Genomic DNA, 15,652 nt, shown 5'->3' on the forward strand with positions numbered 1-15,652 from the left:
CATAAGGAAGTCGTCTTGAAACTAGTTTCTAGCTAGTTTTCATAAATAGAGCGTAAATGGCAACGCAATAAAATAATAATGCAATTATGTATTCGATGCACTAACACACAGCCACAATTTTAGGTAAGTAGGTATACCATGTATTTTTTAAAGATACTCGTAGCTGTAGTAAAATAATTGTCAGAGCGTAACACTTTCGCATTTATAATGTTGGTAGGAATTACTAGGAACAGTTGTGCCGTCGCCATCTAGTTACATCACTCAAGGAATGAAAATTTCCACTTCCAAATGGATTTTCTTTATTTATTGTATCATTTTCCCGGAATTACCGCGAATGTTTTCAACCTTTTTGAATTTTCTGGGACACATTTATAATACAATTAAATCTCAAGTATGTGTATATACTTAGTAACAAGTAAATAATTATAAAAGGGATTTAAAATGGAAACCTAGTAAATGAGAGCAGAACTAATCTTCGAAGGTCGGGCGCCATCGATTGGTCACACTCTCACGTTTCAAGGAAAGTGGATCGGTTTTTCCGCTCGACAAAAAACTGTTTAGTATGCCATCTCGGTAGGTGTAATCGTTGTTTTGTAACTTTTAACGTGCTGTGTGGCTTTTTATTGCACGTCCTTGCATTTTCAAGTTGCTACGGGGATTTCAAAGTTTAATGGTTTTAATACAATTGGTTTTCAATATTTTAAACACGCCATGCAATCGCATGATGCTCGTAAACTTGAGTGTATGATTAGTACAACTAAAAGCACGGCGAGTTACCGTTTGCCAGACATTCTTAAATTGGTCATCGTTCTATGCAATCGTTTTATTATTAGAGAGTCGTCTATGACATACTGTATGTTCAATCCGATTAGATTGTACGGAACACTTGTCGGATCCGGGTTTAGATCCAGACAATTCTCTAGTAATAAATGGATCGTAATTGTAAGCCCTACCCTTCACTAATCAACACATATACATGTGAGCATAAATATGAAACGGCGAGCATGTTAGCCTAGACGCATATAACAATTGTATTTTTTATTTCAGATCTCCTGCACCTAAGTCACGGTAACCAGACCGGTGGAGCTGATGTTTTGGAGAGGCAACACCACGAACTGAGACTGGACAAGAGCAACGTACTCCTGTTGGGACCTACTGGCTGCGGTGAGTCATTTCAACTGCTATAATTGTAGTAAATATGGGCATCAAATAATAAGGGTCGTATATAGTTACGGGAACTAGACTGGTAGAAATTATGTTTTGGACAGACAACACCATGAATTTAGACTGGATAAAGCAACGTCCTGCTGAGGCCTACTGGTTGAGTCATTTGACCATTAAATTATAACTATATACGCATACAATCCTTCGATTCACCAGCTTTTGAAACCCTAAAACTCGTTTTTATACCAATGATTTCTGTCCCAATTCGTAACTTGTCATAATGACAAGCAATTTGAAAGCCGATGGCGATCTCATTGTCACTGTGACGATGTGGCAGAGAAATCAAATTCCTCGACTATTCATATGGCCTACAAAAATAATAACACTTGTTTATATTTCTATTTACCATCAGTTTTAAAATCAGCTGTGTTTTGTTGTCAGTATGCCAAAAAAATCCATTCTACGTATTCATTCTTTTTTGTCGACCTTCAAAATTACGGACAAATTCTATATTTATCCACTTTGTCAACCAAAGAAATTATATAAGTATCCGTTGCCAAAACAACACACGTGTTAACAGAACTGGCAATAGTTTGGTAAACACTAAACACTATCAGTATGGGAGACGCGTGCGGCTATATCTGCTATAGCTATTTTTGTAAGTGCATTGTCATTCGTACGTGACACGAATTAAAAGTGGAGGCGAAAACTTTTACAGATGCTTCTTATTTGAGATCTTACTTAAGATATGTAATAGGGAATTTATTTCTGCTAGCCTTTGCTCGTGACTTTGCCCTGTAGATTTCGTAAGGCAGAATCCCAACCCCTAAGGCCGTACTGGCGCTGGGGATATTGAAAATTAACATCAAAGATATTAATCATTACTCGAATATGCAAGATCGATAGAGAGGCAGATAATGAAATCTCGATTTTCGCGGTAGACCATCTTTGTAGTGATCTTGTACGCACTTTGTCCCCATTAGAGGTCAATTTCTGAGGTAAAAAGCTTTAACAACCACAAGACGTCAACTGTTTTGACGTGGGACTTCTCAAATAAAAGTAGGCAAAAATAAAAAGTGAAACTATGACAAGGATAAACGATAATAGCGCTTTCTTTGTTACCGATGTGAAAGTTCTAGGTATAGGATCATCCTATTAGGACTTAATATCTATTATATTATGTTATCTATAACACACATACGTGCTTTTAGGTTAAACTGGCCATAATGTCGATGGATTCACTAAAATCGTGAACAATCGCCAAATATTCTAGTATAGTTTATTATTACTATTGTTACATTATAATAGTGATGATTAATTCACACGGAAAACGAATCATTAAGCAATGCGCCTTGATCGCTAATACTAGCAAGGTCTACGATACACCTTGACGCCTTGTGAGGAATTCTTCGTTAGCCATCAATAAACAGAATAAGTAGATTGTTTCAGAAAAATAGTAATATGAAATATTTGGAGAATCTAGTATATACAGTGTGTAAATCCAGTACGGGCGAATATTTAAACGGTGGTTAGCATAGGACCTAAAAAGTATATTGAGATAGATTTTACTTAGAAATGCATTGAAAATTATAACCATACAAAATAATTCGGCCCGCAATGTAATACACCACACACGTTACGGGATACGAGCTTTTTAAAGTAACTGTCAACGCTTGTTGGCAGTTACTATGAAAAGCTCGTATCTCGTAATGTCATTATCATCTTGTTTCTTAATGTTTACAGTACATTGCTGCTCGGTACATGTGGAAAAAATTAATCACGGGGTCATAATTAAGTGTAACTTAAAAAAACATCTTAATTAATGATAAGACGGGTAAATTCTATATCTGGTTTAATTTATTGCCCGTATTTGACTTACACACTGTATATACTTAATACATTTACATAAGGTACTTACAAGCTAAAGTTATAAATCTAATCTTATTAGAGTCTGTGTGGAAAGAGAAGAGTCGTGGAATGTATTGGGCCCCATACAGACTCTAAACTAATGTTTTACAGCTATTATGAAAATATGTTTATGTACAATGTACATGACGTCATAATTAATGCAAATGTTGTGTTTGTTTGGTGATGCATTTGCACTTACCTAATCTTGTTTGAATTACTTATGTGACTGCAAATATTTTTGATCACTTGTTTTTGTCAATGCGTAAGGTCGATTCAACTAAGAGCCGGTACAGACGGACTGCAACCTAACTGCAAGTTGCCTCTTTATCGCTCGAATATGCAAGAGTGATAGAGAGGTTAGATAACAAAACTTAGACTCTCTCGTTTGTGGTAGTGGCGCCCCTACGCAGAGTTTAGCGTTATATTCGCTATTTAAATTACTTATTGTAGACTATGCGATGTTAGGGCTCTGATAAGCTTTTGTCCAATACAACTTGACATGTATTTACATCCTAAAGCTATGTTTATTTATAAAAAGTCAAGCTGCATATTTTGTAAATAAGTCATCATTAAAAAGCAATATACGAGACCAGTACAAATACTATCTTTACCTTCCAAGAGTTAACAACTCTATGTACTAAAAGTGCACTTTTGTTTATGGCTAATATGGTTATCCGTATCTTCAACCATCTTCCTCTAGACATGAAAGCGCTAGACGGAATTATGTTCAAACGGAGGTTAAGAACTGGCTAATAAATAAAGTTTTTTATGACGTCAAAGAATTTTTTGCATGTTAACAGACACCTACAGACATAAACTAGGAATCCACTAGACTGAGTTTAGAGCAATTATTTCATGAAACCGATGCTGCCAAAAATACGGGGGTACGAGGTGAGCGAATCCCGTGCCGTGATTGGTCCGTTCAAAGACACGGACCCATCACGGCACGGGATTGACTCGAAGATGGAGTAAAACTACCGTATAAGTGTCAAAGAGGGGAAGCGTTACTATGCTCAGTCTAGAGGATGTCTTGTCTGTGCCTACAGATAACGATGTTAGTATAAGCTTAGTTTTAATATGGCAACTGTTGATACTCATTACTTTGTAAATTACCACCTTTGTATGTACACAGTTATACAATAAATATATACATACAAACATGAACGTTGAAAATAAACATTTATTCTATTCTATTCTAACTAAATTCAATATATTTTTTCCTTATCTTCAGGCAAAACTCTCCTCGCCCAAACGATAGCGCAGTGCCTCGACGTGCCGTTCGCGATATGCGATTGCACCACTCTCACGCAGGCCGGATACGTCGGTGAAGATATCGAGAGCGTCATCGCCAAATTACTGCAAGACGCCAACTTCAAGTCAGTATTATCCTTATTGACTAAGTCATCTAAAATCATGTCACATGTAGGACCTAAAGTATACAACAAGCTCCCAGCTGAGATAAAGACTGCGGGTAGTACACAAATATTTTTTTTTAAATTTAGAAAATGGCTATTGGACTACTCTTTTTACGATGTTAAAGATTTTTTGACCTACCGAATAATTTGTAAATGTAATTTATTAATAATAATTTTGGCGTAGCATCTGGTCGGTGCCTGTCGGACACACCGAGGGGAGTTGGATGAATGTTGTCGAGCGTGAGTGCGAGTCCATCGAACCTATGGGGGTAGTCACTATCACCCCCGATGACGTAAGTTGTGCCATCCGCACGTCCCAGAACTGGAAAAGTCCTGGGCCGGATGGATTGCACAACTTCTGGCTAAAATGGTTCCGATGCTCGCACTCGTGCTTGGCAGCACAATTTCAACAAGCCCTCGAGCTTGGTTCTCTCCCACCTTCCTTAACAACTGGTGTTACCTTCCTGCTCTATAAGTCCGGTAGTACCACGGAAGCGAAGAATTACAGACCCATCACGTGCTTACCTACACTCTATAAGCTCCTTACATCCATTTTGAGGACAAAAATCAACGCGCACATTGTCGCTAACAATATTTTGGCCCCCGCTCAAAATGGATGCAGGGTTGGGTCCCGTGGTACTAAGGAGCTCCTCCTCATAGACATGACCATTTGCCAACAAATCCGGCGGAACAAGGAGGCCCTCTCAGCCGCTTGGATTGACTATAAGAAGGCCTATGATTCGGTGCCTCATTCATGGCTGGGGAGGGTCTTAGAGCTGTATAAAGTTGATGCAGCTTTGAGAGCCTTTCTAAGCGCGTGTATGAGGCAGTGGACCACAGTCCTTCGTCAACCAGGAGGCGGAGATGACCGCCCTGGCCCGCAGGATTTCATAAGGATTGAGCGAGGAATATTTCAGGGTGATAGTCTGAGTCCCCTATGGTTCTGCCTAGCTCTGAATCCCCTCAGCACCCTGCTGAAGGATTTGGGACTAGGTTGCCGGCTTCGGAGAGAGGGTGAAGTCATTTCTCACCTTCTGTACATGGATGACCTCAAATTATTTGCACCAAATAACCAAGACCTGAAGGAGCTACTGAAAACCACTGAAGTCTTCAGTAGTGCCATCAACATGGAGTTTGGTGTCGATAAATGTGCGGTTATGCATGTACAGCGGGGGAGGGTTGTAAATTCAACAAATTTACAACCTTCTGAGACAATGTCTTTCAGATCTATCTCTGAATCAGAAACCTATAAATACCTTGGTATGTCACAGTCGTTGGGTATTGAGGACGAGGGTATTAGACGGTCGGTGAAGGAGCGCTTTTTCAGTCGGCTCACAAAAGTCCTTAACAGTCTTTTGTCAGGAGGCAACAAAGTGCGCGCTTTCAACGCCTGGGTAATGCCCCTACTCACATACTCCTTTGGCATACTAAGGTGGACTCAGACCGAGTTGGATGCCCTGGATCGGAGAGTCCGATCACTGCTCACCGCACATCGCATGCTACACCCACGCTCGTCAGTTATGAGATTGTACATTCCACGGAAATGTGGAGGCCGAGGCTTCCTAAACGCCAAGGATCTCCACAACCGCGAGGTGTACAATCTCAGGAATTATTTCCTTAACAATGAGTGTGGGATGCATTGTGATGTGGTGGCAGTAGACAGGAACCTCACGCCGCTCTCCTTGGCAAACGAGAACTGGCGCAAACCTGTGGTACTAAGTACTGCGGATCGCAAGGCGGCATGGGAGAGTAAGGTGCTACACGGGCGGTTCTACAAGGCCCTCACGGGACCCGATGTGGACCTGCTCGCGTCGGTGAACTGGTTACGATTCGGGGACCTCTTCGGAGAAACCGAGGGTTTTGCCTGTGCAATTGCGGACGAAGTAATGATGACGAACAACTATCGGAAATATATCCTGAAGGACGGTACGGTCGACATTTGTCGGGCATGCCGCCGTCCCGGAGAGTCACTCAGACATATCATTTCCGGTTGTTCTCATCTTGCTAACGGCGAGTACTTGCACAGACATAATCTCGTAGCCAGGATTATTCACCAGCAGCTTGCTCTCCTATACGGCCTTGTGGACCGCGAAGTACCTTACTACAAGTATTCACCTGCGCCAGTTCTCGAGAATGGTCGTGCCACGCTCTATTGGGATCGATCTATCATCACTGACAGGACTATTGTAGCCAATAAGCCTGACATTGTGATAATAGATCGAGCGCAACGCCGGGCCGTGCTCGTTGACATCACCATCCCCCATGATGAGAATCTCGTGAAAGCCGAGAAGGACAAGTCCAGTAAGTACCTAGACTTGGCTCACGAGATAACCGCCATGTGGGATGTTGATTCGACGATCATTGTCCCGATAGTTGTTTCAGCGAACGGTCTAATAGCGAAGAGTCTCGACCAACATCTTGAGAGACTCTCGCTAGGTGGTTGGATCAAGGGCCAGATGCAGAAGGCGGTGATCTTGGACACGGCGCGGATAGTCCGCCGGTTCCTGTCTCTGCAGCCCTGACCACCGGTAGCTTGGGCCTTGCCCCGCTGCTGGCGGCACCCTAGGTTAGGTTTTTTTATAATATGTTTATATGTTTTTTTTATTGTTTTGTAAATGTTTTTTATTTTACTTTTATATTCATATTGTAAAAAAACCTAAACTAAGAAGATAAATAAATAAAGAGAATGATAATATTAATAATGTAATGTATCTAATTTAATTGAATAACTGACATTGTAATTGTACCTATACTGATATCTTAATTAAGCTGATTATTTAATTCATTTGAGTATTATATGACAACGGAACCTAATACCTAAATAAATTGACATGTAATATTTAAAATATTATAAATAAATGACTATGACTATTGAAGATTGTTGGGAATGGCAGGGTCGCCATGTGAACAATGTTTCTTCAAATAAATCCTTACTAGGCTAGATACCGCAGCCTCGTTGGTTGGCTACTTCAAGAGCGAGCTTTTACAGATTGACATGATTTTGACTTTGAAATTAAAATTGAAATCATACTTTGACTTTGGCATTTAACTGGATCTCATATGTGACACTGCCATCCACTTCCTCGACATAATTAGAGCTCGTTAATTAAGGTAAAGTTAGTGTGGAAATTCCCATTTTTAACCGCCTTCAAAAAAAAAAGGATTTCTCTAAAACTTCAAAAACTAAGTAATTACCGGGATGATTATTAATTTTCTTATTATTAGGTATTCATTACTTTTTGGCAAAATTTTGCTTTACGACGGGATAGGGACTGGACACGTAAAGGGGTGCCATATACAAATTATTTTGTACTTTTCAGTGGGTTGGTTTTTTGAAGGCGGTTCCCTTTTTTTTAAAGATATTATATTAAGTTATTTTATTTTTGTTTATTTTTAATTTTTTAATTATTTTTACGTTTCCCCCTTTCATATCTCTTTACCGCCAAAAACGTTAACTGAAGCGCGCGTCTACAACCCAATATCAACCTTTGTGCATTCCGACAAGGTTTACGATGACATTAATGGTAATAAAGTGTATTCGGGAAAGATTTCGAGTGTCTTATGTCTATTCCAGACAACCTAAGTTGTCTAGCCTAAGGGTAATAGTAACCAGGGATGTTACGGAGCTCCGTTTCCGTTAAGTCGGAACTTCCGTTTGGTATTACACATCCGTTTCTGTTCCGGTTCCGTTACTTTTGAAACGGAAGTTATATCGGATGTCAATGCTTAGCGCGGCAGCGGGACATGAGCGGTGTACATCAGTACATCAAAAACAAACAGGTTTATACCAGTCATTCGCTCATAGCCCCGCTTGCCACGTGCTGCAGTAATTAGATGTTCTGGTATATCCGTGTTTTTGAATTTAAAGTACCTATTCGTATGTGTTGTGTTGTACTCAATACTCAATATCTTTATTGCAAATAAGAAAGAGTCCATGCAGTAGTGGATACACAGTATCAGACCAATTTAAACATAACATGTCAAAAATATGGATAATAAATAACCAGGCATCGGAGTTTTTGTCGCATGGTAAGACTAATAGCAAGCTATGGAGTCGACATTTGCCATAAATGTAAACTCTTATTCATACTCATACTCATGATTAATTTTATTTAATATGAGAACAGATTACTAAATAGTTACTACGTATATAAGTTTAATTTATTAAACCTCATTTGTTGCAATAAATGTATGTTTCAATTGGCCGAGTTGTATTTCACAACTCAAGCACACTATAGCAGATTTTTCATAGTCATATTGTAAATCGTTGTATGGCTCTATCCATGCCAAAATTGCAGCTATTTCTGGGTTAGGCATAATAATTAATTATGGAATATTCCTCAACGTATTTACCACATACAGATATAAATAACTACTACGTTTGCAATCACCAGTGATTGACACATGACAAATACTAATCAATTTTATCAGCGGTCAGTACCTACATGACATAGGTCTTTCGCAGCGATGTAATTTGTATAAAGTCTATTTTTTTATTCGGTAGACTGAAATGACAGTTAATAGTACGAAATGACATTTCATGTTCATACTATTAACTGTCATTTCAGTCTACCGAATAAAAAAATAGACTTTAGTTGTATGTTAAAATAGTTGAAGTTATGAATTCATAATGTAATAGAAAAATATTTTTTTATATAATTCGACTAAGATAATATACACGACCGACCGCTCTAAAGGCATTTTAAGATAAATTAAATAAATGAGTATGAGTATGAATAAGAGTTTACATTTATGGCAAATGTCGACTCCATAGCTTGCTATTAGTCTTACCATGCGACAAAAACTCCGATGCCTGCACATAATTAAAATTAAAATTGAATTGATAAATTGAATTGTGTAATGTATACCTACTGATAGTACTGACTCAGGCTCCGGTTCTGGTTCCGGTTCCGATTCCGTTTCTGGTTCCGATAAACTAAATTTAAAACATCTGGTTCCGCTTTCGGTTCCGATAAAACCACATCCGTTACATCCCTGATAGTAACCTAAGTAATGGTTGTCGCGTTGTTTTAGCGTGGAGCGAGCGCAAACCGGCATCGTGTTTCTGGACGAAGTGGACAAGATCGGCGCCGTGCCTGGGATACACCAGCTCAGAGACGTCGGGGGTAAATATCTATATCCCGGCTGATTCCCTATCCTATCTTAACCCGAATACAGAATAAGTAATAGTATTTCATACCCTGATTTTAATTATCTTATCCTGCAGCGACAGATTAAGAGAATATAAATTCTTTTGTTTGTCAAAAATTCTTTTGTATTGTGCCTGGGTGTTTGGCAATTTCAGTTTTGTTTTGGAACCACGTTGCCATGGTTACTCCAAACCGATATTTACAACTGGAAACTTACATAATTTGGTACAGAGGCCGAAAACAATATTAAAATGTCTACGGAATTTGATATAGGTTTGAGCAAGCCAATAGGCTACATGACTAATTTTTTTTTATGGTATCAATCGATCGGGTTTGTTTTTAGGATCAAATGTCTATATGGGACCCATTGCATTAAAGTAACACAAAAGTCAGAAATTGTAGTCAAAGTCCGACAGTCGCACTTCACTCGCGAAACGCCCTATACAAAACGGCCAGAGGCCGTGACGTCATCGCCCATCTTGTAGTATGGACAAAACAAGAAAATTGCGTTTTTGTCGGTGAAATATTGCGTTTATGTATATAGTTGCTATACAATATTTTTTTGGATGAAATGTAAGGAATCGAATGGTACCCTTACTTTTATCGTTTTTGGAAGTTAAAAAAAACTTAAATTTTGAAACTTTCAGGTCCACATTATTGTCATAAATTGCTCGTTTGCTATCTATTTTACTAGATTTTGTTATAAAATTCAACATGTGTCATCATCCCTATTACATAGTAACACATTGTCGGCATTGTTATTCCGAATAATACCGACCATGTAGAGTGACTTGTTCGGAAAGAAAACAGTCGTGGAATGTATTGGGCCCCATATATTCCACGACTCCTCTTTTCGGCACAGACTCTATGTGTATTTCTCAAAAAATGCGCGTAGGTTCTCAAAAAACGCGTTGTTCGCCTAAAAACAAAAATTAATATTATGATTATGTGTGTTCTAGGCGAAGGAGTCCAACAGGGCATGCTGAAAATGCTGGAAGGTGCTGTAGTGTCCGTCCCCGAACGGAACTCGCGCAAGCTCAGGGGAGACGCGGTGCAAGTGGACACCACCAACATACTGTTCGTGGCGAGCGGCGCATACAACGGACTCGACAGGTTAACATTATAACATTTATAACGGAACTCCCGCAAGCTCAGGGGAGACGCGGTGCAAGTGGACACCACCAACATACTGTTCGTGGCGAGCGGCGCATACAACGGACTCGACAGGTTAACATTATAACATTTATAACGGAACTCCCGCAAGCTCAGGGGAGACGCGGTGCAAGTGGACACCACCAACATACTGTTCGTGGCGAGCGGCGCATACAACGGACTCGACAGGTTAACATTATAACATTTATAACGGAACTCCCGCAAGCTCAGGGGAGACGCGGTGCAAGTGGACACCACCAACATACTGTTCGTGGCGAGCGGCGCATACAACGGACTCGACAGGTTAACATTATAACATTTATAACGGAACTCCCGCAAGCTCAGGGGAGACGCGGTGCAAGTGGACACCACCAACATACTGTTCGTGGCGAGCGGCGCATACAACGGACTCGACAGGTTAACATTATAACATTTATAACGGAACTCCCGCAAGCTCAGGGGAGACGCGGTGCAAGTGGACACCACCAACATACTGTTCGTGGCGAGCGGCGCATACAACGGACTCGACAGGTTAACATTATAACATTTATAACGGAACTCCCGCAAGCTCAGGGGAGACGCGGTGCAAGTGGACACCACCAACATACTGTTCGTGGCGAGCGGCGCATACAACGGACTCGACAGGTTAACATTATAACATTTATAACGGAACTCCCGCAAGCTCAGGGGAGACGCGGTGCAAGTGGACACCACCAACATACTGTTCGTGGCGAGCGGCGCATACAACGGACTCGACAGGTTAATATAATTATTGTAAACTAGCAACTGTCTTCTGTCCTGAGCCCGTACAACGAGTCACTGACAGCGACAAAACTGACATATACGCTATCGAGAAATTAATTTACTTTCTATACATCTCGCTCGCACTAATATGCGAGTGCGAGCGAGATGCATAGAAATTAAATTACGTTCTCGATGGCGTTTATGTCAGTGCCAAAATGGTGGTAGCCACACTGATTTTGCTTGCTTAAAAGTCTATAAATCTATAAAAAAAATTAAACTACTTTTGTACTATATTTCCACCTGTAGTTTATCTTTTTATGATAATGACGGGACTTTATAGGACGCATTTTGAGATAGAAACTTGATTAAACTTCAATTTAACCTTCGTATATAATCATTTATTATATTAAGCAGTATATTTGTGTTATTCAGTTTTATTAGAAAGTAAGAATATCGCGTGAAATTTATTTCTGGATTTAGTGCTAATACTTGATTTAACGTTAGATTTTTTATTTTTATAATATTAAGGTATAGTATCTTAATTGAACGTATACGAATCTATACTGGATCAACCAAATCTTGTCAGTAGTAAAAGGCGGCAAATTTGAAAAATCGCGGGTTAGCAACACTGTGTTCGAATAATTCCAAAATCGCGTGTCATCTGTGTGTTATCTGTGGAATGTGGATCGTGAATGACAGCCATCATCTTATTGTTTACATTCTGAATCGTTTCTATTTCAAGAGAAATTTCTGCTGTCACCATTAAATACCAAGATTATGCATGACCTCAAGCAAAGCTAAGGTGCCTACAATGTACAATCATGCTCGTTGACGGTAAACATTACTAAAATTTGAGGTTATGATAATTCACTCGAACTGACGTATGAAGGGCGGAAAAATAAACACGTTTTGGTTCGATGTACATTGCTGCTTTTCTTAGCGCAATTCTGCTCTTTGAGTGTTACATGGTGTTACCCTACTTTAATTTGCAGTACATTGCTACTGACAAGATTTGCTTGACGCACTATATATTAGCGTACTCAATAATTTTACAATGCATTATTAACTTTAATAGATTGATAAAAACGAGGGTACAATTTACGGAATACTTTATACAAACTGTGTCTTGATGTTGTGGGCTTGTGATGAAACGTGTGTCTAAAATTGATTTTCATTATTTCGCAGGCTGGTACAGCGGCGTAACAACGAGAAATATCTCGGTTTCGGCGCCTGGGATGCCAAGTCCGGTCGTCGCGCCGCGCTGCAGGTACATTTTCTTAACTATAAAAAAAAAAAAAAAAAAAAAATATTATTTCAGACCAAAAGACGATCCATACACAGTATACAGTACAGTACAGTATACAGTATACATGCGCGAAAGGAAAATTCGATGTCTTTCTCAGCTATAATGTGAATTGTCGGCGGCTTTAATTTTTAATTATTTGAGGAATCTCAATTGGGTACTTTCCTCTACTTAAAATAAATTATTTCACACTGTGCACGAAATAAAACACCAGATAATCATTACCTACAAAAACATAGACAGCAGTTATTTTTAAACACAGTTTCTATTTAATAAATCGGATTGAAATATAAAAAGTAGGTGTGACCGTGACGTCACTAGTGTCACTCTCACTACACATGTTTTCATATAAATTTCATATAGCAAATCGTTTTGACTGGTCTAAAAAAGAAGCTGATTTGAGTAGTAGGAAAGTAGCCAATTGGGGTCTATTTATTATTAGCATGTCTTCTTAAAGTTTTATAGTTCGTAAATTAATACAGTAGAACCCGCTTAATACGATCACGTTTAACACGATTTTCCGCGTAATACGCCATTTTACGCCGGTCCCTGCAATTTTAGGCCTGTTTTCATACATTTTTTCATGGTTAATACGACTCGTGTCCCGCTTAATACGCCTTCTATATTGTACTTATCTGTCCCGTTACGCAACATCTGCACGTTTGTGTTTGTGACTTTTGTTATGCAATACGCCGTTAGCCAACATTTTTTTGTGTTTATTACCTACCTCAGGTTTTTTTTGGTTTTATCTAATATCTTTTGTCCCAGATTTATTTGCAGTCAGTTACTCCACGACTTTCTAATTGAACCTATCGTTAGTATTCATAGATTATTTAACCGCGTGTAAACTTATACCTACCTACACTTAGATTTAATTCGCTCATTATCACCGCTATTATAGTTTATTTTCACGTTTAATACGATTTCCCGTTTAAGACGCCTTTTTTGCTAGGTCCCTTCAGAATCGTCTTAAGCGGGTTTTACTGTATTAGATTCTGTTCAATAAATGGGCCGTATAGTGCAGGGATCGGAACCGGTTTTTTGCAAAAACTTAGAAGTAACCATATTTTTCGAATTATTTTATACTCGAAATGTAGGACTCGGTTGTGTTTTTAGGTTACGACTTCGTATTATTAGATTGCCCAATTAGAAATGAAGTAATTAGCAAAGAACGAAAAAATACCGTTTCCGTTCCCATACAAAAAATACCGGTATCCGATCTCTGGTATAGTGAATATTGACGACCGGTCTGGCCTAGTCGGTAGTGACCCTGCCTGTGAAGCCGCGGTCCTGGGTTCGAATCCCAGTAAGGGCATTTATTTGTGTGATGAGCACAGATATTTGTTCCTGAGTCATGGTTGTTTTCTATGTATTTAAGTATTTGTATATTATATATATCGTTGTCTGAGTACCCACAACACAAGCTTTCTTGAGCTTACCGTGGGGCTTAGTCAATTTGTGTAATAATGTCCTATAATATTTATTTATTATTTTATTTATTATTGTATTTGTTGTGTTGTCAGGCGGCGGCGGCCGACGCGTCGCCTCTGGACTCGGCTGCGCTGGAAAACGAGGAGCGAGACGGCTGGCTGCGCAAGGTGCAAGCAAGGGACCTCATCGACTTCGGCATGATACCGGTAATAGTAGTTTATGCAACAGTGATATAATAAGGGTTGATATAATAAGAACCAATTATGAGCTGTTGCATACATTACTTTTTCTATGACAGTTGCAGCAAAAAAAAAAAAAAAAAAGAAAAAGAGTTATTATTTAAAAAAAAAAGAGTTATTGAAAACATACCTCTTTCAATCAAGATGATCGGAACTTGTATCTTTAAAAAAAATAAAGCAGTTGTATTATACTCATAAGATGACTGCTAGCAGTCATCTTATGAGCCTATAGACAAAGCATTCAAATGACATTGCTTTAGATATCACTGTCAGTCATTTAATTGACACATTTAAGTGCTGGAGTAGAAAAACTTTTTAGTTTGACTACCATTTCATAATGTATCTCTCAGTTACTTAAAGGTTAGCTGGAAGAGATCCCTTAACGGGATAAGTTCGCCTTTGTACACATTTACTGGATTATCTCTGTGTTATGTACTTGTTTTGTGCAATAAAGTGTTTACTACTACTACTACTTTCGCCCCGCTGCACGCCCAATTCGAGCGTCCACTCAGGCCTTACACGAATACTTGCTTACTGCTGACTTTCAAAAAGCGCAAGTACTTTTAAAGCTAGAAGGGCCAAAGAATCAAAACCATAACTTCGATGGTTACTATTCGACTCCTCAAGATTGGGTTCATACGGGAAAACAATGTACTGAACAGTCTTAATCGGGTATTAGATTTGGTGCTATCGAATGAAATGATTTCTCATACTATGGTAACGGAAACTGTCGCTGGGCTAGTCTCGGTCGAAAAACATCACCCTCCTCTTAATATAGCAATGTCATATCTTAATATAGCAAGCAAGGGACCTCATCGACTTCGGCATGATACCGGTAAACTGCTGTTCCTACTGCCCCGGTACCGTACCTTAGATACATTTCTAAATAAATGTCTATATTGAGACTTCTGTGACGTGGCATCAAAAGAGCCCTTTACAGTGCATATGGTGCTACTTTACCGCACTAATGCGATAATAAGCTCATTACGTAACCATTTCAAAAATTTAAAGGGCCATATCTACTGTAAAACGTTGTACGATACATGTGCGAGTGGGTAGAATTTCCTATTTTTCGCACTTGTATCGTAATGTACCTACTATTATGGATAAGTAGGAGAAAAACTTTGCTTGTTTTTTCTTGGAGTC

General features: G+C 39.1%; 1 protein-coding gene across 1 annotated transcript in view; it reads left to right on the plus strand.

Moving 5' to 3' along the window:
• Window positions 1–15,652, plus strand: part of LOC134656357 (ATP-dependent Clp protease ATP-binding subunit clpX-like, mitochondrial) — a 44,945-nt gene that overhangs the window by 24,570 nt on the left and 4,723 nt on the right. The window contains exons 5-10 of the mRNA XM_063511876.1: window positions 1,048–1,164; window positions 4,304–4,448; window positions 9,522–9,613; window positions 10,597–10,750; window positions 12,719–12,800; window positions 14,360–14,473. Coding sequence (XP_063367946.1) covers window positions 1,048–1,164; window positions 4,304–4,448; window positions 9,522–9,613; window positions 10,597–10,750; window positions 12,719–12,800; window positions 14,360–14,473 — 704 coding nt within the window. The remainder of the gene's footprint in view (window positions 1–1,047; window positions 1,165–4,303; window positions 4,449–9,521; window positions 9,614–10,596; window positions 10,751–12,718; window positions 12,801–14,359; window positions 14,474–15,652) is intronic.

Source organism: Cydia amplana, chromosome 18, assembly GCF_948474715.1.
Source record: "Cydia amplana chromosome 18, ilCydAmpl1.1, whole genome shotgun sequence".
NCBI lineage: Eukaryota > Metazoa > Arthropoda > Insecta > Lepidoptera > Tortricidae > Cydia > Cydia amplana.